This window comes from Apteryx mantelli, chromosome 11 (genome assembly GCF_036417845.1).
Source record: "Apteryx mantelli isolate bAptMan1 chromosome 11, bAptMan1.hap1, whole genome shotgun sequence".
Lineage (NCBI taxonomy): Eukaryota > Metazoa > Chordata > Aves > Apterygiformes > Apterygidae > Apteryx > Apteryx mantelli.
The window spans coordinates 11,867,488-11,892,258 of NC_089988.1; the positions used below are offsets into that span (position 1 = coordinate 11,867,488).

Here is a 24,771-nt window from a genome sequence, read left to right on the forward strand (position 1 = left end):
TCCGCCCCCGGGAGGTTTCTGCAGGGCAGAGCTGAGCACCCAGCAGGTGGGATGGGGTGTGTGAGCACTGAGAGGGGAGAGACGTGGGGACAGAGAAACAGGTCCCCACAGGGACGGCTCCAGGCAGCAGAGTCATGCTCAAAGTGTGAGAGGAAACTGTCAGCTCCAAGGCCTCCTCTCCTCTCCCAGCAAGCACAGCCCTCTGCTCTCAAGGCTGGTGGGTCCAGGGCAGGAGACGTTTCCTCGCCTGAAAATCCCTTCAACATTATGAGTGGGTTAAATCTCACTGGAACTGTCAGCAATTTAAAATTTTAGTCCCCCCTGTTCCCATGTACACAGTGCTGTAGGTCAGGGCTGACTCCTCTGGAGCCCATGGGCAGAGGCCCCTGCTCCGCATGGCAAAATCAGCCAGCACAAATCAGAGCTCAAGCCACGGAGATCAATGATGGTGCTACTGAGATGCGGAGAGGTAATGTGTGTGTGTTTGGTGTGTGTGTGTGGGGGGGGGGAGGGTGTTATGAGAAAGCTTTGCTCAGAGAAGTCTGTCCTAACTTGTCAATGTGTCTTCTTCCTCAGAAAATCCCCCTGTGCCCCAAAGGAGCAAATGTCCAACAGCAGCTCCCTCAACGAGTTCCTCCTCCTGGCATTTGCAGACACACGGGAGCTGCAGCTCTTGCACTTCTCACTCTTCCTGGGCATCTACCTGGCTGCCCTCCTGGGCAACGGCCTCATCATCACAGCCGTAGCCTGCGACCACCGCCTCCACACCCCCATGTACTTCTTCCTCCTCAACCTCTCCCTCCTTGACCTTGGCACCATCTCCCTCACTGTCCCGAAATCCATGGTCAATTCCCTGTGGGACACCAGGGCCATTTCCTACTTGGGATGTGCTGCCCAGGTCTTTTTCTTCTTTTTCTTATTTTCCGCAGAGTTTTATCTGCTCACAGTCATGGCATATGACCGCTACGTTGCCATCTGCAGACCCCTGCACTATGGGACCATCATGGGCAGCAGAGCTTGTGTCAAAATGGCAGCAGCTGCCTGGACCAGTGGTTTTCTCAATGCTGTCCTGCACACTGCTAACACTTTCACAATACCACTCTGCCAAGGTAATGTCGTGGAGCAGTTCTTCTGTGAAATCCCCCAGATCCTCAAGCTCTCCTGCTCAGACGCCTACCTCAGGGAAGTTGGGCTTAGTGCGGTTAGTCTTTTTTTAGGCTTTGTGTGTTTTGTTTTCATTGTGCTGTCCTATGTGCAGATCTTCACAGTCGTGCTGAGGATGCCCTCTGAGCAGGGACGACACAAAGCCTTTTCCATGTGCCTCCCACACCTGGCCGTGGTCTCCCTGTTCATCAGCACTGTCATGTTTGCCTACCTGAAGCCCCCCTCCCTCTCCTCCCCAGCTCTGGATCTGTTGCTGTCTGTTCTGTACTCGTTGGTGCCTCCAACGCTGAACCCACTCCTCTACAGTATGAGGAACAAGGAGCTCAAAGATGCGCTGAAGAAACTCGTTCAATGGGTACATTGTCAGCATGAATAACTGTCCATTGTACATCCACTCCTCAGGGTATCTGGCATCAAGGCTGTGTGTTTTGTGTTTCTTTCTTTCCTTTTCTTTTTTCTCTTTTTCCTTAAAAAAAAAAAAAAATCAGGTTCCTGTTATGTCTACTCAGGAATGTCTCATTTGAGTCTGACCCAGAGGCCATGTTGAAGCAGGAAGCCAGGCGTCCCCCTTCATCAGCAGAGATGGGGGAACGTCAGAGCCTGCTAGTCTGAGCTCCCTCTGGTGCCCCCAGGGCAATGCAAAGAGTTTCCCTTTGCAGGGTCACTTTTGGCACTGACACTGAGGGAGCTCAGGGGCACAGAGTCAGGGTCAGACTAGTACAGACACGGTGAGACCATGGGTCCCATGTCCATTAGGAGAGCTCAGCTCCCCTGGCCACAGTCAGGGTGTGATGTCAACCTCCTCTCCTGTGAGGGTGGCAGCCAAGTGTCACTGTGGGCTGGTCCTTTCCCTCTCTGGCATTCCAACACTACAAGTGGAGGGGGAGTGGAGGGGAGGGGAGTCAGGCAGCAGCTTGTGGGGACAGACCCAGTGCTGGACAGTATCATCCCCCTACTGCCACAGCAGGCATTTCCTCACTGCAGCCTTCCCGTGGGGGCTGCAGCTTTCCTGGAGACACATCCCCACACAGCAGTAGGACCTCTTTTTAAAGATGTTCTCCTCATCACAATCACAGAATGGTAGAGGTTGGAAGGGACCTCTGGAGATCATCTAGTCCAACCCTCCTGCTCAAGAAGGGTCACCTAGAGCACGTTGCACAGGATCACGTCCAGGCGGGTTTTGAATATCTCCAGAGAAGGAGACTCCACCACCTCTCGGGGCAACCTGTTCCAAAGCTCTGTCACCCTCACAGTGAAAAAGTATTTCCTCATGTTCAGATGGAAGTGTCTGTGTTTCAGTTTGTGCCCGTTGCCTCGCGTCCTGTCACTCAGCACCACTGAAAAGAGTCTGGCCCCATCCTCTCGACACCCTCCCTTCAGATACTTGTACACGTTGATAAGATCTCCTCTCGGCCTTCTCTTCTCCAGGCTAAACAGGCCCAGCTCTCTCAGCCTTTCCTCAGAAGAGAGATGCTCCAGTCCCCTCATCATCTTTGTGGCCCTTCGCTGGACTTGCTCCAGTAGTGCCACATCCCTCTTGTACTGGGGAGCCCAGAACTGGACACAGTACTCCAGATGTGGCCTCAGCAGGGCTGAGTAGAGGGGGAGAATCACCTCCCTCCACCTGCTGGCAGCACTCTTTCTGATGCACCCCAGGATACCATTGGCCTTCTTGGCCACAAGGGCACATTGCTGCCTCATGCTTATCTTGGTGTCCACCAGCACTCCCAGGTCCTTCTCCGCAGAGCTGCTTTCCAGCAGGTCAACCCCCAACCTGTACTGGTGTATGGGGTTATTCCTCCCCAGGTGCAGGACCCTGCACTTGCCTTTGTTGAACTTCAGGAGGTTCCTCTCTGCCCACCTCTCCAGCCTCTCCAGGTCCCTCTGAATGGCAGCACAGCCCTCTGGTGTATCAGCCACTCCTCCCAGTTTTGTATCATCAGCCAACTTGCTGAGGGTGCACTCTGTGCCTTCATCCAGGTCATTGATGAAGAAGGTGAACAAGACTGGACCCAGGACTGACCCCTGGGGGACACCGCTAGCTACAGGCCTCCAACTAGACTCTGTGCTGCTGATCACAGCCCTCGGAGCTCTGCCATTCAGCCACTTCTCAATCCACCTCACTGTCCACTCATCTAGCCCACACTTCCTGAGCTTCCCTATGAGGATGTTATGGGAGGCAGTGTCAAAAGCCTTGCTGAAGTCTAGGTAGACAACATCCACTGCTCTCCCCTCATCTACCCAGCCAGTCATTCCATCATAGCAGGCTATCAGATTGGTTAGGCATGATTTCCCCTTGGTGAAGCCATGCTGACTACTCCTGATCACCTTCTTTTCCTCCACATGCTTGGAGATGGCCTCTCTGAGGGCTCAGACCTCATCAGACCCCAGAGCATGGCCGTATGCTGATCCCAGTTGAAAGGATCAGGTCTGGGTAGGGTCTGGGGACTGGTGGGAGGCTGTCAGTCAGGAGAGCTGAGGGAGACAGGGCACCAAGGACTATCATGGGGACCATGCTGGGGGGATGTTTCCCCACCCCAGAACACACCCTGTCCTGTGTGATGCCTGCACAGTGGGGCTGTGGGGCCACATGCACAGCAGCAGGGCTGGGTCAGTGGAGGGATGAGACACAGATGGGAGCCACGACACTCCAGAAGCTCCCAACAGTCATGGAGGGGACTCACTGCTGCTAGCAGGACTGTAGGTTTCTCAAAGTCTACAGCCACCAGCACCACCTGTCAGGACTCCCAGACCCAGCACAGATGGTCGGTGCTCAGCACTGCAGCTCACAATGCCCCCCATCCTGTGTCACCGTCCTCGCTCAGGAGCGCTGCTGGGTGCATCACTCCCTGCCCAGGTGTGGAGAAGAGCTGCTGGAGGTCTGCTCTTCTCATCCCTGCTGTTCCCAGGTCTGCCCTGGCATTGGCCCACAGGCTCTGCCCTGGGTCATGTTATGTTTCCATACATTCTCATCTGACACTACATAGGGACCTGCAGTGCCTAGCTCTGCTTGCAGCTGGCCACCACAGACTGCCTGCGTGGTCCCAAGTGATCCCAGTAAGGCTGTGCTTGGAGGTGAGGCTGGGATTGTCCTCAGTCAAAATAGATGGGATGGTCTGGGTGGGGGCCAAGGGGAGGAAAGGACAAGAGACAACAAGGAGAAGAGGCAGTAGGGGAAATTTCAAATGAGTTGATGGGAAAAAATATAGAATACCCATGCTACTGAGTAGCACTGCGGCAGGGGACTGGAAATCTTAAAAAACTCTCCTGGAGAAAGCACCTACCAACCTCATCTAACTGTCAAGTTAGCCCATCTCAGAGCAGATCGTGGTCCTACAGATCTCTGGTGGTCCCTCCCAAACCAAATCCTCTAGGAGGAAGGGGCTGGAAGACAGAGTCAGAGGCAGGGGACACTGTTGTGGGTTTGAGGCCTTGCTGGCATTTGGACTGCCTGGTCAAGCCTGTCCTCAGAGTCACACAGTGAGCGAGTTCATCCTCAAAAGGAGTCTCTGCTCCATGGGCAACAGGAGTCAAAGCAGTGCGGGGAGACTGCAGAGAAGTTCTCAGGAACACACCAGGCTTTCAGGCTCTTCAACTGCTGAGGTGTCCCCAGACCGGTGCTTTGCATCCTCGGTCTGAAGGGCTGAGAAATCTTTAGAGCCAGAGCAGATCGTGTTTCCCATCTCCTGGGCTCATGGGTTACAGGGTATCAGCAGGGCTGTACTGGCTGCAGGGAGGGGATCAGTGCCCAGGGCACGAGCAGATCCCCCTCTGACCTCCCCTCTCTCTTCACACCCCAGAACAGAGGTCGTGTTTCCCATGTTGGTCCTCCCTGCCAGGCTGTATTCCCAGCTGGAAGGGATGCAGGCTCCACACTGGGGAAATGCAGGAGAGCCCAGTCTCATCTAGAGGAGCAGGGTCCCACCACACCTGCTGGGTGGCCAGGGCTGCAGGCTGCACACCCCACTCTGTTCCCTGCAGACCTCCAGCAGCAAGGCAGGCATGCCTGGGGGTCTGGTGCCATTGGGGTGGTGGCCTTTGGAGAAGCCTCTGTCTGTAAGGGTCTCAGGAGCTTCTCTGCCTCCATGTTAGTGGCAAAGTTTGTTTCCCAGGTTCTTCTCTGTGGAGAGCTGACGATTTCATTCTCAGGAGAAGGGGAAAAAGGAAACCCTTTGTCCATGAGATCACCCCGTCAACCCTCTACTGCCTTCTCCTGCTGTATCACTGCTGAAAGTCCTTTGGCAGGTGCATTTTTTGGTTTCTGACCCTATATATGACCCTGCTTTGAGCAGCACGTTGCACTACCGGCCTCCTGTGGTCCCTTCAACCTGAATTATCCTGAAAGCCAATGAACTCAGGCCCCATTTCAAGCACAGAGCAAATGTCTCTGGGACAGGAGTCCTTTGTGCTTTATGTGACCATCTAAAAGAAGGCAGGTGAACACCTCCTCCTCCCTCCTCATTCCTGAGATGGTGGAAAGGTAAGAGGAATAACAGAGTCACCATCCTGGACCGCAGCAGAGAAGATTTCATCTCATTTGGGATGGAGTTAGGCAAGCCAAAGCTCAGCTGGAGCTGGAGCTGGAGCTGGAGCTAGGAAGGGATGGGGAGGGTAACCTGAAGGGCTTCTGTAGGGACATTGGCAGTACAAGGCAGACATCCAAGGAAAATGTGGTGGCCCTGCTCAGTGGGGCAGGGGACGTAGTGACAAAGAGAGGGGAAAGGCTGAGGAGCTCATTGCCTCTTTTCCCTGGTCTTTTCCTGGTTTTGTCTACTGACAGGCCTCCCTGGCCCCCAAGTCCTTTGGCAGCATCTGTGTTATCAAAGCCTCGCCCATGGTAGAGGACGATGCAGCTGGGGAGGACTTTTGCCCAGTGGGCACACACAAGTCCATGGGACCTTACAGGAAGCACCCCAGGGTGCAGGGAGAGGTGGCTGGAGTCACTGCAATGCTGCTCCCAATTGTCTGTGAAATGTCATGGTAATCAGGGAGGTTCCTGATGCCTGGGAAAAGGCAGACATCACACCCATTTTCCAGAAGGGCAAGAGGGAGGATCTGGACAATGACAGGCTGGTCATCTTCATCTCAGTTCCTGGGAAGGTGATGGAGCAAATCCTCCTGGAAACCATCTCCAAGCATATGAAGGAGAAGGCCTGGAAGAGGCAGCATGCGATGACCAAAGGGAAACGGAAAGCATGCCTGACCAACCTGATTGCCTTCTACCATAAGATGAAAGCCTGCGTGCACAAGGGGGATTTTGCAGGGATTTTGTGAACCTTCACTTTAGCAAGGCCTTTAGCACAGTCCCCCAGAGTCTCCTTATAGGCAAATTGTTGAGCTCTGCCCTGGATCAACGGACCATAAGGCAGGTGGAAGATTGGATGGGCCATCAGGCTGAAACGCTGTCATCAGTGGTACAAGTTCCAAGTGGCAGCCGGTTACTAGTGGCATCCCTCAGTGATCAACATGTGGGGCAGGACTGTTTAACACCTTTATGAATGGCCTGCACAGTGGATGGAGTGCACTCTCAGCATGTTTGTGGCCAATGCATACATGGGGGGAGCCCCTGGGTCTCGTCCACCCTAAGTGCTGTGATTCAGTGAATCTTTCCCTGGAGAGCTCTGTAAAGAGAGAAGTGGCTGAAGAAGAAGAAAGGACAGAGAGGCAGAAGAAGAGAGCTGAAACATGACAGTTTAAATAAAGTAGTTCCTCCAAACAAAGTTTCTGCATTCCGAGTGTTGGCAGCAAATGTATTTTGATGAATAATTTGTGTGTGTATATATAACATATATATTACACACACACACACACATATATGTATAAACACACACTTGCATAGAGAGGCTAATTTCTGTAGTGCATGAACATGGTCCTGCCAATTAACAAGAAAAAAAATATATATATATATATGGCAATGGTAAAAACTGTGTGAAGTTTTGGAAACAAGGATTTCTTGTCAATTGTTGCAGTGAGTTATTTTTTGAGAAGATCTCAACTTATGACTAGGATCTCCTTTTTGGGCTTGATTCATTTGACCTCATAGGGAGGCTATTTGCTGCCTGAGGTGCCCTGGGGTAGCTGTGTTGCCATGTGATGCTGGAAATTTTGGAGGTGATTCCTGTGTGGGACCTTAGCTTGTCGTTAGGAAAACTATCTCAAAACAACTGAGTTGAGACAACTTAGTTCCCTCCATAGAGTATAAAGGGAAGTGCAGAGAACTGTATTTGACAGAGACATCTGCACTGACGGGGTCTGGCCTGGGGTGAGATCAGCCTCCTCCTTGTTGTCAATGAGCTCCCTTCTTGTCCCGTTCTGTGTGTCCTGCCTAGTTAAGAGATGGGAATCGGGGCTTCCAGAGTCAGACATTTCCACCTCTTTCAAATACCCATCCTCTGGTGAGACAATTTGTAATGCTGGAATCAGTCTTCCTTCAGTGCTTAGAGAGGGCCCATTGGTGATTATTTTAGTCTACTTCAATGAACATGATGAAATAGTGGAAATCTTCAGGAAGGGTGTTAATCTGGGGAGAAGAAATATCGATGTGCCCTTGACCTTGTGTTTCCACTGCTCTGTCTATTAGGCTGTGCATGTAGTCTCAGTGATCTCTCACATATTTCCACATGTCCTGATAAAATTTTTCATTTCTGAAGTCATCTTTGCATCAGACTATCTGGAAATATGCACTTTCCATAGTTTCCCAGTTTCCTCCTCCCCTTCCTCTTTATCATTCAGGTACCTCTCAACTCTCCAGTTGCTGCTCTGAGCTGCTGGGAGTCTGAAGCTTGCCTCGTCTTTCAGCAGTCTCATTGTCACTTCAGCCAGCTCCTTTGTTGTGTTTCTTGTCTATCCTTTCCTATTTATCTGTTGAGAACATTTCAAGGAAGGTTATGTCTTGTGGGCAGTGGAGCTCACTGGAGGTAGCTTGGACTTGACATACAGCTGACGAGTGGTTTTTTTGTATCTTCTATTAAACTGTTCCAAATTATAATTTGTTTGCTTGCAATTAAGAAAAAAGAAACTTCTGTGTCTGCTTGCAGCTAGTTCTTGAAGGAAAGCAGGTGGGAATTGGCGCACATGAGCTGTAACATTCAGCTACAGCCTTGAGTGGCAAAAGGTTCGATTTTCACAAGAGTGATGTGAAGTCCCCAGTGGCTGATGAGGGAAATGGCAGGGCTGGAGAGCTGCGGAGGAAGGTTCTCCATACAGGTCTCCTACCAAAAATACTGCTTTGCCTACATGCCCTGACTTCATTAGGAGACACTGTGGGTCAGTATGAATTGGGGAATGAAGGTATGACTTATTCTGCAAACTGAAGACTCAAGAAAGCTTAAGAAGCAGACATCTTTCTTTTCAGGTGCTCATTGAATTCTGCCCAATTTCAACACACTCCTCCAAACATTCCAATTAACCCCAGAAGAATTGACAAACTGAAGAAAGTTATGGAAAGAGGCATGGCTCCCTAGGGTTTTTTTATTATTATTTTAATGACCCCTTGGTGTATTTGGGGCTGAGCCCATGAACTTCAGATGCTGAGAGGAGGCTGAAGAAACTTCTCAAGAAGTTAAATTCAAAAAAAATTCTAAGTTTCTTGGAGCATTAATGGGTCCCACCGAGGGCCATTACCAACAAAGTCTCCGCAGGGGCTGATTAGAGAAGAAAGTTGGAGGCCCTGATTGCAGGTAGGCAAAGGCAATGTGAGGGTGGCTGTGATGCCAGGTCAACCTTGATGTGTATTATCAAGCAGAGTGACCAGGAACTGACAGCCATCCCCTGGGTAGGGTGATGCTTTCCATTACGAATTGCTCAGGGCTCTTCCTGGGGCCAGTGTGAGGGTGAGGTTGCACAATACCAAGTTAAGGACCATGATACGGCACCTGCTGGGCTCCCAAGGGACAAGGAGGTAGCAAGGCCACAGTGCTTTAAGGAATGGCATCTTCTTGTAGGCCTCGGTGTCAGAGACACCAGCCATAGCCAAGAGGACAAAGACCTAGCTGTGTTGGGAGCTTTCAGCCTTGGCAGTGCCCTCGGCCATCTCCACCACAGGCTGTCCTATGCTTTCCCACACCTCTGCCTGTTTCCCTGCAGAATGTACACACCCAAGCTGCTTCCCCACCTTGCTCCCACCCCGTGATCTCCCTGCCTCTCCTGATGTCTTCCTGTCCTCCCTTGCTTTTCCTTGAAACACAAAGCCAGGGGCTGATCACAGACTCCCTCTGGGTGACCTGTTGCACCTCAGCGCTGCCCTACGAGTGACATTCTTTTGACCTGAAGTCCATTCTGAACCTCTCAAGAGGCAGTTTGTGGACCTTTCTCCTTTGCATGCCATTTCCCACTGCCAAGAAAATTTTCATCATCTCTGAAACCACCCTTCAAGCAGTCACAGGCTAATAGTCTACTGCCCTTTGCCTCCTGGCTAAAGAAGGCCAGGTCACTCAACCTCTCCTCATGGATGGGGTTATTCCCACCTAGGCACAGGACTTGACGCTTGTCTTCTAAATCTTCATGAGGTATTTGTTGTCCAACTCACCCGAATTTCTCAAGTTCCTTTGGGACTGAAGCTCCTCTGTGTCAAAATAAAACAAAAAAAAAAGAAAATGAACAAATAAACAGAGAAACCAAGCCAGTGCCACTGAGTTAAGGGTGAGCAGGGGTGGGGTGGGCTGTATGGGACAGGATCAGGGTGGTAAAAGAGAAGGACTTAGAAGGAATGGAAGAAAAAAAAAGGAAATTAAAAGTGAAGTCAAGGATTGGTCAGGGCTGTCTTGGGGATTCCTGCCAAGAAGCCCTGCATCTGAAGAATTCTGAGTGGAGGAGGACAAGAAGGCTGGCCTGCTTCCACTGTCACAGGGCACCTGCGTGCTTTCCCTGACATCCACAAGAGAAGATGGAGAGTGGGAAGAACCATGGACACCTTCAGGGTGGAAGGGACCTCAGGAGGTCTCTATCCCTTCATGTGCCCAGAAATGTAATCTGAGAGGATTCACCTGATGACTCACTCCTCACAGAAGTGAGGCTGAACTGCCTGCAGCTCCCCAGGTTGCGCTTGTGGCCTTTTTGGAAGATGGATGTAACAGTTGCCTTTCTCCTACTGCACCATCCCTGATCAGTTCCTCCGTCTTTGAAATTTCCAGATACAAGAAAGCATCATCCTTATTGGCCCATCTGGCAGCTGTGCAAAGAAGTTGTCCTTGATGCCCTCCAGAAGCCTCCTGGCCTACTTGCACTCTGCTGTTTGCCCTTATGCTTCATGTCAGGGTTATTAAAGTCCCCCCAAGAAGAACCAGGGCCTGTGATCCACAGACTTGCTCACGTTGCTTAAAGGAGACTGCATCCACCTCCCTACCCTCTTTAGGTGGACTGTAGCTCCCACCATGATGTCACCCCTACTGTGATGCTCACCCACAAGCACTCACCCAAACCCTTGCCTCTCCCATGGAAGAGGTCCACACATCTGAGCTGCCCCTTCACACAAAAGACATCCTCCCTCCTCATCTTCTCTGACAGTCTCTCCTGAAGACATTGTACCCTGCAAGCATTGCCCTCCAGTCATGTGAGTGATCCCACCACACCTCAGTCATTCCAATGATGTTTCACACCTGTGAAAGCTTGTACATCTCCATCTGCTCCTGTCTCTACCCCAGGCTGCATGCATTTGCATATATTTGGGGTGCAGAGCATCAGCTGTGGCACAGAGAGCAGACTGGTTGTGGTGAAACCTGTTACCAAGAGCCAAGGTCACTGTGTGTGCAATGGCCCCACTTCAGAGCAGAGCCATGCTGGCCTAGATAGCAGGTGGCAATGTAATGGTGGAATGAGGTTCCCACTGAGAGGGCAAACCCTGCAGTGCCCAAGGCCAGGCAGAAACAGAGCTGGACTGTGCAGGAATGCCAGGAGAGGGGTTTGCTGCCTGAGCTGATTTGTAGCACCTTGGGGCTTATGACAGAGGTGAACCGATCTCCAGGCAGGACAAGGTGCCACTGAAGAAGTCCCTGGGCCTGGGCAGCCTGTGATCCAGGCACCCTGAGGTCACCATTACCCTAGTCCCCGTTCACATCATCTTGGGGGGTGAGAAGAGGTTCAGGCAGAGAAGAGCAAGAAGGGTTTGAGAGTGCAGAGACTAGGGCGGAGACCTTGGTGTGATGTGCCTCCCATTTATGCAGCACACTTGGATGCAGACAGCATGGACTTGGCCTAAAGGCAGTGGAGGGATTCAGTTGTTTGGGCACAAGTAGAAAGCCTGAGATAACCTGGGTTGTCTGCCCAGCAGCCACTCCAAAGGGGCATGGTTTTCCCATAGGTCCCATCCAGGCAGTTGTGCTAGAAACCCCAGGCATCTGACATGGCCCTGCCAGCCTGTTTCTAAGCCATTACATCGAGTGTGTGCCCTGAATTACATTAGCAGTTTGCACTGTAGGCATCTCCATGTGTCTCAGCATCATAGTGAGGGGTGCTCTAACAGTAGTGGGCAATTAGTGTCATTTGAGATGGCCAAGGAAATTCTCCACCTGGCCCCCACCTCATGCTCTAGAAGGATGTGGCTCTCACAGTTGCTCCATGAGAGCAAGCAGACACTGGCACATGCCTGGGACAACCTCTGTCTCTTCCAATGTCACCAGGTGTTTGTGTGTGAGCAACTGACTCCCACCCTCCATCTCAGGTGATTACAATGGGAGCTTACAGAGAGAGCTCCCATGCAGACATCTGTGTTGTGCACCCATCAGCTTGGGCAAAGGGAATCCCACCTGCTGTGTGTTTGTGGAGTTCACAGGAGTTAGTTGAATCCCACTGTATTCCAGGGGCTTCTAAATGGTGTTGAAATGCCCAGATTGACTCATCTGAATCATCACCTGAACCAGGTGTCAATCAGCTCCCTTCTTGCTCCTTTCTATGTGTCCTGCCTAGGTAAGAGGTGGGAATAGGGGCTTCTAGAGTGGGACATTTCCACCTCTTGCAGATAACCATCCTCTGATGAAAAAAATCTTTAATGCTGGAATCAGTCTTCCTTCAGTGCTTAGAGAGGGCCCATTGGTGATTATTTTAGTTTATTGCAGTGAACATTTCCCAGGAGGAGAGAGCACAAGGGACAGAGAAATTCATGAGCTCAGCTGGGCCTCTGCTCCTGAGTGGGGCCAGGCTCTGGGGATGGAGGGAGCTCATGGCAACCAGGCAGCACTGCCCAGAGACAGCTGTGTGCAGGGGCAGCTCCTCTGCAAAGAGCAGCAGGGCTCCGGGCACTGCCTGCTGCTGCTGAGATGAGAGGTGACAAGGCAGAGAGAAGTGCAAGGCAGTGTGGAGTGGGAGGCCAGAGGAGAGCTCGTTGTGGGAGAAATCTTCGCAGCCCTTGACACTGTAAGTCTCTGGCTGCAGGGCAATGCTACTGAGGTTCCTGGAGGGGTCTTCTAAATCCATCCAATCCCATAAGTCATAGGCTTTTTAAGGATTGCTCTCCCGGCACATCTAGTGCATAGGCAGAGGAGGAGATGCTTCATAGCAGGGATTCCTTGCCACAGCAGCACAGGGACAGGGCGTGCAGCTCCATTCTGCCAGGGGTGCCTGCAGGGTGTGAAGCCAGGGAGCACACAGAGGTCTGCTCAGGGCTGTGATTCAGAGCAGTGTCCCTGCACCCCAGGGTGCTGTGTGCCCGAGGCAGTGACTCTGCTGCCTGTGAGGCTCAGCCCTGAGCCTGACCGGGGAGCTCCTTATAGCAATATAGGGAGAAACTCTGCGTGAGAGGAGCGACCCCCGGCAGGGCAGGTTCATTCTCCTGTTGAGAGGGTGCTGCGTGGGTCAGGGATGCTCACAGCTCCAAATCAATGCGCAGGATATGTGCAAGGGGTCTTTTCAAGAGGAGATCAAGAGAAGGGCTACTTGAAAGGGTAGGAGCTTTCCTTCAGGTGTCTGCACTTTCAGTTTCCTAATTTTGGCAGGGAGAATGAAGGAACGAGGTTTCTGTTATGGGAAGGAAGTGGGACTCCTAACCTTCACTCTGAGAGATTAATAGGTCACTGGGAAACCTCAGGAAGCCACTTCATCCCTACTTTAGCCTACAGACAGCATCAACATCATCTTTGTGGCCTCATAGGAGTTTATGTGACTTGCTCCTTAGGATGTGCATGCACAGAGATGCCCCTAGGGAGTGCCCTGACCCGGGAGGTTTCCTTAGGGCAAAAGTGAGCACAGTTTTGGAGAAGGAGGAGGGTGGGATGGTATCTGTGAGCACTGACAGGGAAAAGATGTTGTGACAGAGAAAGAGCTGCCAGCAGGCTAGCTCCATGCAGCAGGGATGGGCAGGGAATAACAAAGAACTGCAGGGCATGAGCCACCTCCTCTGCAGCCAGACTTCCAACAGAGGAGAGGGGCATCTCTCCTGCTATGGGCCCATTTCATGCTGCCTGACAAAGGGGCTGAGAGCGTCTGCCCTGCGATGTCACCATCTGCGAGGCGGCATGCCCAGCTCAGTGAGGGGAAGGCTTTCCAGAATGCCTCTCTGTCTCTCTCCCTGCCTCCCTTGGCAGCAGGATCACGGTGTTGCTCCTTGTTTACCCTCCTGTCCATGCTGCTCCTCTTGTTCTCGGCCTCTCTGGATTTGGGTGTTTTCAGCTGCAATTTAGACATTGATGCTGCAAGTTGTGGAACAGAGGGGTCTGCATGGGAATGAGGTCGCCCCAGCCCCCTTCTGACTTGTGGAGCTCCAGAAAATGCAGTCTGTGGGGCTAGAAATTGAGCTGACTCTGCCTTAGAGAGAGCCCATCTCCAGTCCTAAGAATCCTTTGACCGTTTCCTTATAGTGTACTGCCAGACTGCCACCTGCCCTCCAGAAAGGCATTGCTGTCTCATAGCATCTCTGTGATATCTGAGAGCCCAGTGAGGAAGGTGCAGAGATGCTGAGAGTATAGAGATGGTGGTGGGTGGCTGTATGTGGGCATCTGCAAAGAGCCCTGTGTGTCCTTGGCTAGAAGGGGAGTGTGCAGAGCTCCCTCAGGTGCCTGGAGATAGGGAGAGAAGTTTGGAGCTGTGCACTTTGAAACTGGACTCGTGTGCTCTCATCAGGGGCTGGTTTCTTTCTAGGGCAACATATGAGTGTGATCATCCCACAGCTCAAAGAGGTGAAAGCACAGGACAGCTGAGAACGAGACTAATAAACAGACCAGCTGTCCTCACTCTGCAAGAAGGGACAGTGGATGCTTTTTCTCAGGATTCACAGTGGAAATGCCAAGGATTTCTGCCTTCGAGGAACACTCCCCAGGGGTCACAAGACCATCTCAAAGAAAATAAAAAGTCCCTGAAACTCTGTTTCTCAAACCTCATTTTTTAGAATTGGGACTGACATTGCTGAAAAGCCCTTCTATACGATGAGTGGATATCGCCTGACAGAACTTGTGAATGTCAGAGCTGGCCATCCCCGTTGTCCTGTGCCCACTGCTTTACAGCAGGACTGACTCCTGTGGAACCCATGGGCAGAGGTCCCTGCTCCTTACAGCACACTCAGCCAGGGCAAAGTGGAGCTTCAGCAGGGGAGCTGCACAAAGATCCTCTCAGTAAAGAGAGAGGCAATGTGGGGGCTTGTATGAGACCTGCAACGTTTGGGGGTTTCTTTGCTTGAAAAGTCTCTGCTAACTTCTCAATGTCTTTGGACAGTCCCCATGCCTGGAGACAGCAAAATGTCCAACAGCAGCTCCTTCAATGAGTTCCTCCTCCTGGCATTTGCAGACACGCGGGAGCTGCAGCTCTTGCACTTCTCGCTCTTCCTGGGCATCTACCTGGCTGCCCTCATGGGCAACGGCCTCATCATCGCAGCCGTAGCCTGCGACCACCGCCTCCACACCCCCATGTACTTCTTCCTCCTCAGCCTCTCTGTTCTGGACCTTGGCTCCATCTCCACCACAGTCCCCAAATCCATGGCCAATTCCCTGTGGGACACCAGGGCCATTTCCTACTCAGGATGTGCTGCTCAAGTCTTCCTGCTTTTCTTCTTGTTAGGTGGAGAGTATTGTCTTCTCACAGTCATGGCCTATGACTGCTACGTTGCCATCTGCAGACCCCTGCACTACGGGACCCTCATGGGCACCAGAGCCTGTGTCAAAATGACAGCAGCTGCATGGGGCAGTAGTTTTCTCTATTCTGTGCTGCACACTGCTAACACATTTTCAATACCACTCTGCCAAGGCAATGTCGTGGACCAGTTCTTCTGTGAAATACCCCAGATCCTCAAGCTCTCCTGCTCAGACTCCTACCTCAGAGAAGTTGGCCTTCTTGTGGTTAGTGGCTGTTTAATCTTTGGATGTTTCATTTTCATTGTGCTGTCCTACGTGCAGATCTTCACTGCTGTGCTGAGGATCCCCTCTGAGCAGGGCCGGCACAAAGCCTTTTCGACGTGCCTCCCGCACCTGGCTGTGGTCTCCCTGTTTGTCACCACTGACGTGTTTGCCTACCTGAAGCCCCCCTCCCTCTCCTCCCCAGCTGTGGATCTGGTGGTGACTATTCTGTACTCAGTGGTGCCTCCAGCAGTGAACCCCCTCATCTACAGCATGAGGAACAAGGAGCTCAAAGATGCCCTGAGGAAAGTGATTTCATGGACATTTTTCAGCAGTGGTAACATTGCCATTGCTCTCGACAAATGACTCCCACTGTGTCCCGTACCAGGACTGAGCTTTTTTTGTTCACTTTATTTGTGTTATTACTAATATTACTGTTGTTATTATTAACTGTCACCCTGTTGCTACACAAATGATTGGATTCATTCCACCTTTACTGTGACTGCTCTGTCTCACCTGGTGCCCATATAAAGTTGTGTCTAGCACTGGCTCAGAGCTGACCCCATCACAATATCTTTGTAATAAAGTAGGTTTTTCCAGGTGCAGTGCCTGAAGACTGGGCTCTTCCTCCAAAGCTGCTGTCCCTCATGCCCTGTCCCCAGCACATTTCCTTGAGACAAACTTGCCTACACTGCGTGCTGGTCCTTACCCAAAACATCATCCCCAGACAAGGCTCCATGCCCAGCTGGAGGACTGAATGTCCAGCTGTGAGCTCAGGGAGGACAAGTCCTCTGCTGGGTCCTCTGCAGGGCTGTCAGGGAGCATGCAGAGGAGGTCCCGAGGCCATCTACTGGGCCTGTAGACCATTCTCTTCCCATGGGGGCCCTCAAGCAGGGTGCCTCAATGCAGAGTTCCAGCGCAGCTTGTTGCTGCATGAACAGAGAGGAGAAACTGCCCCAGGAAACTCCTCACACACCCAGCATCTCATACCAGCTATTTCCAGCACTGGCCATTCCCTGTGGTCCTGGTGAGGGGTGATCTCTGAGTGTGACAAGCTCCGTCTGCCTGCTGGGCTAAGCACCTGTATGGGGGGGAATGTCCATCCCTGCCTGGCCTCTCTGCGGGCTCAGACCCCAGCAGATGGCAGAACACAGCCTTCCGCTAACCCTGGGGGGACAGAGACAGGGCTGCACAGGGTCTGGGGACTGGTGGGAGGCTGCCAGGCAGGTGGGCTGAGGGGGACGGGACACCAAGGGCTGTCATGGGGACCATGCTGGGGGGATGTTTCCCCACTCCAGAACGCACTCTGTCCTGTGTGGTGCCTGCACAGTGGGGCTGTGGGGCCACGTGCGGGGCAGCAGGGCTGGGCCAGTGGAGGGCTGAGGTGCTGATGGGAGCCACGACACTCCAGAAGTTCCCAACGGTCATGAAGGGGACTCACTGCTACTAGCAGGACTGGGGGTTTCTCAAGGGCTGCAGGCACCAGCACCACCTGCCAGGACTCCCAGACCCAGCACAGATGGTCAGCACGCAGCACTGCACTGTGCCCCCCTGTCCTGTTTCACCGTCCTCTCTCAGGAGCACTGCCCAGTGCATCACTCCCTGCCTAGGTGTGGAGAGGAGCTGCTGGAGGTCTTCTCTTCCTATGCCTGCTGCCCTTGGCCCTGCCCTGGCATCGGCCCACAGGTTCTGCCCTGGGTCTTGTTATGTCTCCATATGCTCTCTTCTGAGACCGTGTAGAGACCTGCAGTGCATAGCTCTGCTTGGAGGTGGCCACCATGGTCTGCCTGCGTGGTCCCAGCAAATCCCAGGAAGGATGTGCTTGGAGGTGAGGCTGTGATTGTCCTCAGTCAAAGTAGATGGGGTGGCCTGGCTGGGGGCCAAGGGGAGGAAAGGACAAGAGACAACAAGGAGAAGATGCAGTAAGGGAAATTTCAAATGAGTTGAAGGAAAAAATAAAGAAATAACCATGGCAGTTGAATAGCAGAGGGGCACAGGCCAGGAGATTTTTCAAAACTCTCCTGGAGAAAGCACCTACCAACCTGATCTAACTGTCCAGTTAGCCTGGCTCAGAGCAGATCATGCTCCTGGAGATCTCTGCTGGTCCCTCCAAACACAAATCCTCTAGGAGGAAGGGGCTGGAAAGCAGAGTCCTGGGCAGGGGACAGTGTTGTGGGGTTGAGGCCTTGCTGGCACTTGTACTGCCTGGTCAAGCCTGTCCTCAGAGTTACACAGTGAGCGAGTTCATCCTCAGAAGGAGTCTCTGCTCCATGGGCAACAGGAGTCAAAGCAGTGCTGGGAGACTCCAGAGAAGTTCTCAGGAACACACCAGGCATTCAGGCCCTTCGACTGCTGAGGTGTCCCCAGAGCGGTGCTTTGCATCCTGGGTCTGAAGGGCTGAGAAATCTTTACAGCCAGAGCAGACTGCAGTCCCATCTCCTGGACTCACAGGTTACAGGGCATCAGTAGGGCTGTCCTGGCTGCAGGGAGGGAATCACTGCCCAGGGCACGAGCAGATCCCCCTCTGACCTCCCCTCTCTCTTCACACCCCGGAACAGAGATCATGTTTCCCGTGTTGGCCCTCCCTGTCGGGCTGTATTCCCAGCCAGAGGGGACGCAGGCTTCACCCTGGGGAAATGCAGGAGAACCCAGTCTCATCTAGAGGAGCAGGGTCCCACCACACCTGCTGGGTGGCCAGGGCTGCAGGCTGCAGACACCACTGTATTCCCCGCAGACCTCCTGCCTGGGGCTGCAGGGTGCCCAGCAAGAAGGCAGGCATGCCTGGGGGTCTGGTGCCATTGGGGTGGTGGCCTTTGGACCAGCCTCTGTCTGTAAGGGACTCAGGAGATTCTCCGCCTCCATGTTAGTGGCAAAGTTTGTGTCCCAGCTTCTTCCCTCTGGAGAGCTGAGGATTTCATTCTCGGGAGAAGGGGAAAAAGGAAAGCCTTTTATCCATGGGAATTGTACTGCCCTGTCAACCCTCTACTGCCTTTCCTGGCTGTATCATCTCAAAAGTCCTTTGGGAGGAGCATATTTTGGTTTCTGACCCTCCGTCTGACTCTGCTTTGATCAGCAGGTTGCGCTACAGGCCTCCTGTGGTCCCTTCAACCTGAATTATCCTGAACGCCTATGATCTCAGGCCCCTTTTCAAGCACAGAGCAAATGTCTCTGGGACAGGTGTCCTTTGTGCTTTATGTGACCATCTAAAAGAAGGCAGGTGAGCAACCTCTCCTTCCTGCTGAGTATAAGGGCAGCCTGGGAGGCACTGCCTCAGGCATAGCTACATTAAAACGGAAATTCTTTGCATCCACCTTTAACCACTTCAAAGGCCATTGCCTGGAGGATCCCCTCAGGGGTGAGGGGAGAAATGCAGGCTTTTCTGCGGTGTGATTTCTCTACCTCTGTATTTTGTGCCTCTAAGTAGATGGTGCCATCCTCCCCTTGGTTTCTTGCCTGAAGCTCAGGCTGGATGGGGATGTGAATGTGGAGGTTGCCTGTCACTGCAGTGACGGTGAGATGGTGGAGAGGTAAGAGGAATAACAGGGTCACCACCCTGGACTGCAGCAGAGAGGATATCATTTTGTTTGGGATGGAGTTAGGCAAGCCACAGCTCACCTGGAGCTGGAGTTGGATCTGGATCTGGGAAGGGATGGGGAGGGTAACCTGAAGGGCTTATGCAAGGACGCTGGCAGCACAAGGCAGCCAGACAAGGAAAATGTGTTCTCCCTGCTCAGTGGGGCAGGGGACGTAGTGACAAATACAGGGGAAAGGCTGAGGACCTCATTGCTTCTTTTACCTTGTCTTTTCCTGGTCTTGTCTACTGCCAGGCCTCCCTGGCCCCCAAGTCCTTTGGCAGCATCTGTGTTAGCAAAGCCTCGCCCATGGTAGAGGACGATGCAGCTGGGGAGGACTTTTGCCCAGTGGGCACACACAAGTCCATGGGACCTTACAGGAAGCACCCCAGGGTGCAGGGAGAGGTGGCTGGAGTCACTGCAATGCTGCTCCCAATTGTCTATGAAATGTCATGGTAATCAGGGAGGTTCCTGATGCCTGGGAAAAGGCAGACATCTCAGCCGTTTTCCAGAAGGGCAAGAGGGAGGATCTGGACAACGACAGGCTAGTCATCTTCATCTCAGTCCCTGGGAAGGTGATGCAGCAAATCCTCCTGGAAACCATCTCCAAGCGTATGAAGGAGAAGGCCTGGAAGAGGCAGCATGCGTTGACCAAGGGGAAATGGAAAGCATGCCTGACCAACCTGATTGCCTTCTACCATAAGATGAATGCCTGCATGCACAAGGGGAAAGCAGGGGATTTTGTGAACCTTCACTTTAGCAAGGCCTTTGGCACAGTCCCCCAGAGTCTCCTTATAGGCAAATTGTTGAGCTCTGCCCTGGATCAATGGACCATAGGGCAGGTGGAAGATTGGATGGGCCATCAGGCTGAAACGCTGTCATCAGTGGTACAAGTTCCAAGTGGCAGCTGGTTACCAGTGGCATTCTTCAGTGATCAACATGTGGGGCAGGACTGTTTAACAACTTTATGAATGGCCTGCACAGTGGATGGAGCGCACTCTCAGCACCCTTGTGGCCAATGCATAAGTGGGGGGAGCCCCTGGGCAACCTCATCTAGTTCCCTCTGCATTGACCAGGGCGGCTGGGACGAGGTGATGTCCAGAGGTCTCGTCCACCCTGAGTGCCGTGATTCAGTGAATCTTTCCCTGGAGAGCTCTGTAAAGAGAGAAGAGGCCGAGGGAGTAGAAAGGCCAGAGAGGCAGAAGAGAGCTGAAACATGACAGTTAAAATAAAGCAGTTCCTAAGAACAAAGTTTTTCCATTCCGAGCATTGGTAGCAAATGTATTTTGATGAATAATGTGTGTGTATATATATATATATATATACACATATGTGTGTGTGTATATATATATATATATTTATATATATAAAATGTGTGTGTGTGTATGTATCTGTATATCTATATATATAAGTGTGTGTGTGTGTGTGTGTGTGTGTGTGTGTGTGTGTGTGTGTGAGTATATAAACACAATCGCACAGACAGGCTAATTCCTGTAGTGCATGAACATGGTGCTGCCAATTCATAAGAAAGAAATAAAATATATGGCAATGGTAAAAACTGTGTGAGGTTTTGGAAACGAGGACTTCTTGTCAATTGTTGCAATGAGTTATATTTGGGGAAGATCTCAACTTATGACTAGGTTCTACTTTTGGGGCTTGATTCATTTGACCACATAGGGAGGCTATTGCTGCCTGAGATGCCCTGGGGTAGCTGTGTTGCCATGTGATGCTGGAAATTTTGGAGGCGACTCCTGCAGGACCTTAGCTTGTCGTTAGGAATGGTATCTCAAAACAAGTCAGTTGAGACAACTTAGTTCCGTCTTTGGATGAGAAAGGGAAGCCCAGGGAACTGGATTTGACAGAAACATCTGCACTGACGGGGTATGGCCTGGGGTGAGGTCAGCCTCCTCCTTGTTGTCAATGAGCTCCCTTCTTGTCCCGTTCTCTGTGTCCTGCCTAGTTAAGAGATGGGAATTGGGGCTTCCGGAGTTGGACATTTTCACCTCTTGCAGAAAACCATCCTCTGATGCGACAATTTGTAATGCTGGAATCAGTGTTCCTTCAGAGCTTAGAGAGGGCCCACTGGTGATTATTTTAGTCTACTTCAATGAACATGATGAAATAGTTGAAATCTTCAGGAGGGGTATTAATCTGGGGAGAAGAAATATCGATCTGCCCTTGACCTTGTGTTTCCACTGCTCTGTCTAATAGGCTGTGGATGCAATCTCAGTGATCTCTCACATATTTGCACATATCCTGAATAAATTAGTCATTTCTGAAGTCATCTTTGCATCAGACTCTCTGGGCATATGCACCTTCCATAGTTTCCCAGTTTTCCTCCTCCCCTTAATCTTTATCCTTTCAGGTACATCTCAACTCTCCAGTTGCTGCTCTGAGCTGCTGGGAGTCTGAAGCTTGCCTCATCTTTCAGCAGTCTCTTTGTCTCTTTAGCCGACTCCTTTGTTGTGTTTTGGTCTATCCCTTCCAATCTATCTGTGGAAAACATTTCAAGGCAGGTTATGTCTTGTGGGCAGTGGACGTCACTGGAGGCAGCTTGGACTTGGCATACAGTTGAGGAGGGTTTTTTTTGTATCTTTTATTAAACTGTTCCAAACTTTATTTTTGTTTATTTGCTGTTAAGAAAAAAACCCTTCTGTGTCCGTCTGCAGCTAGTTCCTAAGGAAAGCAAGTGGGAACTGGTGCACATGAGCTGTACCATTCAACTACAGCCTTGAGAGGAAAAAGGTTCGATTTCCACAAGAGTGATGTGAAGTCCCCAGTGGCTGATGAGGGCAATGGCAGGGCTGGGGAGCTGGGGAGGAAGGTTCTCCATACAGGTCTCCTATCAAAAACACTGCTTTGCCTACATGCCCTGACTTCATTAGGAGACACTGTGGGTCAGTATGAATTGGGGAATGTGGGTATGACTTATTCTGAGAACTGAAGAATGAAGAAAGCTTAAGAAGCAGACATCTTTCTTTTTCAGGTGCTCATTGAAATCTTCCTCTTGTAAATACACTCCTGCAAACTTTCCAATTAGCAAAACAAGAATTGAAGTGCTGAAGAAAATTATGGCAAGATGCATGGCTCCTTAGGGGTTTTTTTGCATTTTAATGACCCCTCGGCTGTATTTGGTGCTGAGCCCATGAACCTCAGATGCTGAGAAGAGGCTGAAGAAACCTCTCAAGAAGCAAATCACAATTTTCTTGGAAAGATAATGAGTCCCACTGAGGGCCATTATAAACAAAGGCTCCCCAGGGGCTGATTAGAGGAGAAAGTTGGAGGCCCTGATTGCAGGTAGGCAAAGGCAATGTGAGGGTGGCTGTGATGCCAAGTCAACCTTGATGTGTGTTGTTAAGCAGAGCGACCAGGCCCTGACAGCCAGTCCCTGGGTAGGGTGATGCTTTCCATCATGCATTGTTCAGGGCTCTTCCTGGGGCCAGTGTGTGGATGGGGGTGCACAACGTCAAGTTCAGGACCATGATACGGCACCTGATGGTCTCCCAAGGGACAAGGAGGCAGCAAGGACACAATGCTTTAAGGAAACAACGTCTTCTCGGGGGCCTCAGTTACAGAGACACCAGCCATAGCCAAAAGGACAAAGACCTAGCTGTGCTGGGAGCTTTCAGCCTTGGCAGTGCCCTCGGCCATCTCCACCACAGGCTGTCCTATGCTTTCCCATGCCTGTGCCTCTTTCCCTGCAGACTGTACACACCCAAGCTGCTTCCCCACCTTGCTCTCACCCCGCGATCTCCCCACCTCTCCTGATGTCTTCCTGTCCTCCCTTGCTTTTCCTTGAAACACAAAGGCAGGGTCTGATCACAGACTCCCTCTGGGTGACCTGTTGCACCTCAGCTCTACCCTACGAGTGACATTCTTTTGACCTGAAGTCCAGTCTGAACCTCTCAAGATGCAGTTTGTGGATCTTTCTCCTTTGCATGCTGTTTCCCACTGCCAAGAAAAACTTCATCATCTCTGAAACCACCCTTCAAGCAGTCACAGGTTCCGACTCTACTGCCCTTTGCCTCCACTTCATCAGGCTAAAGAAGGCCAGGTCACTCAACCTCTCCTCATGGATGGGTTTATTCCCACCTAGGCACAGGACTTGATGCTTCTCTTGTAAATCTTCATGAGGTATTTGTTGTCCAAATCAGCCAAATTTCTCAAGTTCCTTCAGGACTGAAGCTCCTCTCTGTCAAAATAAAAGAAAAAAAAAAACGAACAAATATACAAACAAACCATCCAGTGCCAATGAGGTACGGGTGAGCAGGGGTGGGGTGGGCTGTATGGGACAGGATCAGGGTGGTAAAAGAGACGAACTTAGAAGGAATGGAAGAAAAAAAAAGGAAATTAAAAGTGAAGTCAAGGATTGGTCAGGGCTGTCTTGGGGATTCCTGCCAAGAAGCCCTGCATCTGAAGAATTCTGAGTGGAGGAGGACAAGAAAGCTGGCCTGCTTCCACTGTCACAGGGCACCTGCGTGCTTTCCCTGACATCCACAAGAGAAGATGGAGAGTGGGAAGAACCATGGACACCTTCAGGGTGGAAGGGACCTCAGGAGGTCTCTATCCCTTCATGTGCCCAGAAATGTAATCTGAGAGGATTCACCTGATGACTCACTCCTCACAGAAGTGAGGCTGAACTGCCTGCAGCTCCCCAGGTTGCGCTTGTGGCCTTTTTGGAAGATGGATGTAACAGTTGCCTTTCTCCTACTGCACCATCCCTGATCAGTTCCTCCGTCTTTGAAATTTCCAGATACAAGAAAGCATCATCCTTATTGGCCCATCTGGCAGCTGTGCAAAGAAGTTGTCCTTGATGCCCTCCAGAAGCCTCCTGGCCTACTTGCACTCTGCTGTTTGCCCTTATGCTTCATGTCAGGGTTATTAAAGTCCCCCCAAGAAGAACCAGGGCCTGTGATCCACAGACTTGCTCACGTTGCTTAAAGGAGACTGCATCCACCTCCCTACCCTCTTTAGGTGGACTGTAGCTCCCACCATGATGTCACCCCTACTGTGATGCTCACCCACAAGCACTCACCCAAACCCTTGCCTCTCCCATGGAAGAGGTCCACACATCTGAGCTGCCCCTTCACACAAAAGACATCCTCCCTCCTCATCTTCTCTGACAGTCTCTCCTGAAGACATTGTACCCTGCAAGCATTGCCCTCCAGTCATGTGAGTGATCCCACCACACCTCAGTCATTCCAATGATGTTTCACACCTGTGAAAGCTTGTACATCTCCATCTGCTCCTGTCTCTACCCCAGGCTGCATGCATTTGCATATATTTGGGGTGCAGAGCATCAGCTGTGGCACAGAGAGCAGACTGGTTGTGGTGAAACCTGTTACCAAGAGCCAAGGTCACTGTGTGTGCAATGGCCCCACTTCAGAGCAGAGCCATGCTGGCCTAGATAGCAGGTGGCAATGTAATGGTGGAATGAGGTTCCCACTGAGAGGGCAAACCCTGCAGTGCCCAAGGCCAGGCAGAAACAGAGCTGGACTGTGCAGGAATGCCAGGAGAGGGGTTTGCTGCCTGAGCTGATTTGTAGCACCTTGGGGCTTATGACAGAGGTGAACCGATCTCCAGGCAGGACAAGGTGCCACTGAAGAAGTCCCTGGGCCTGGGCAGCCTGTGATCCAGGCACCCTGAGGTCACCATTACCCTAGTCCCCGTTCACATCATCTTGGGGGGTGAGAAGAGGTTCAGGCAGAGAAGAGCAAGAAGGGTTTGAGAGTGCAGAGACTAGGGCGGAGACCTTGGTGTGATGTGCCTCCCATTTATGC

The 24,771-nt window shown here is 51.6% G+C and overlaps 1 protein-coding gene across 1 annotated transcript in view; it reads left to right on the plus strand.

Annotated features, from left to right (window-relative positions):
• Window positions 1-604: 604 nt before the first annotated feature.
• Window positions 605-24,771, plus strand: part of LOC136992975 (olfactory receptor 14A16-like) — a 74,163-nt gene continuing 49,996 nt past the window's right edge. Inside the window, exon 1 of the mRNA XM_067302993.1 lies at window positions 605-1,519. Within this exon, the coding sequence (XP_067159094.1) occupies window positions 605-1,519 (915 nt within the window). The remainder of the gene's footprint in view (window positions 1,520-24,771) is intronic.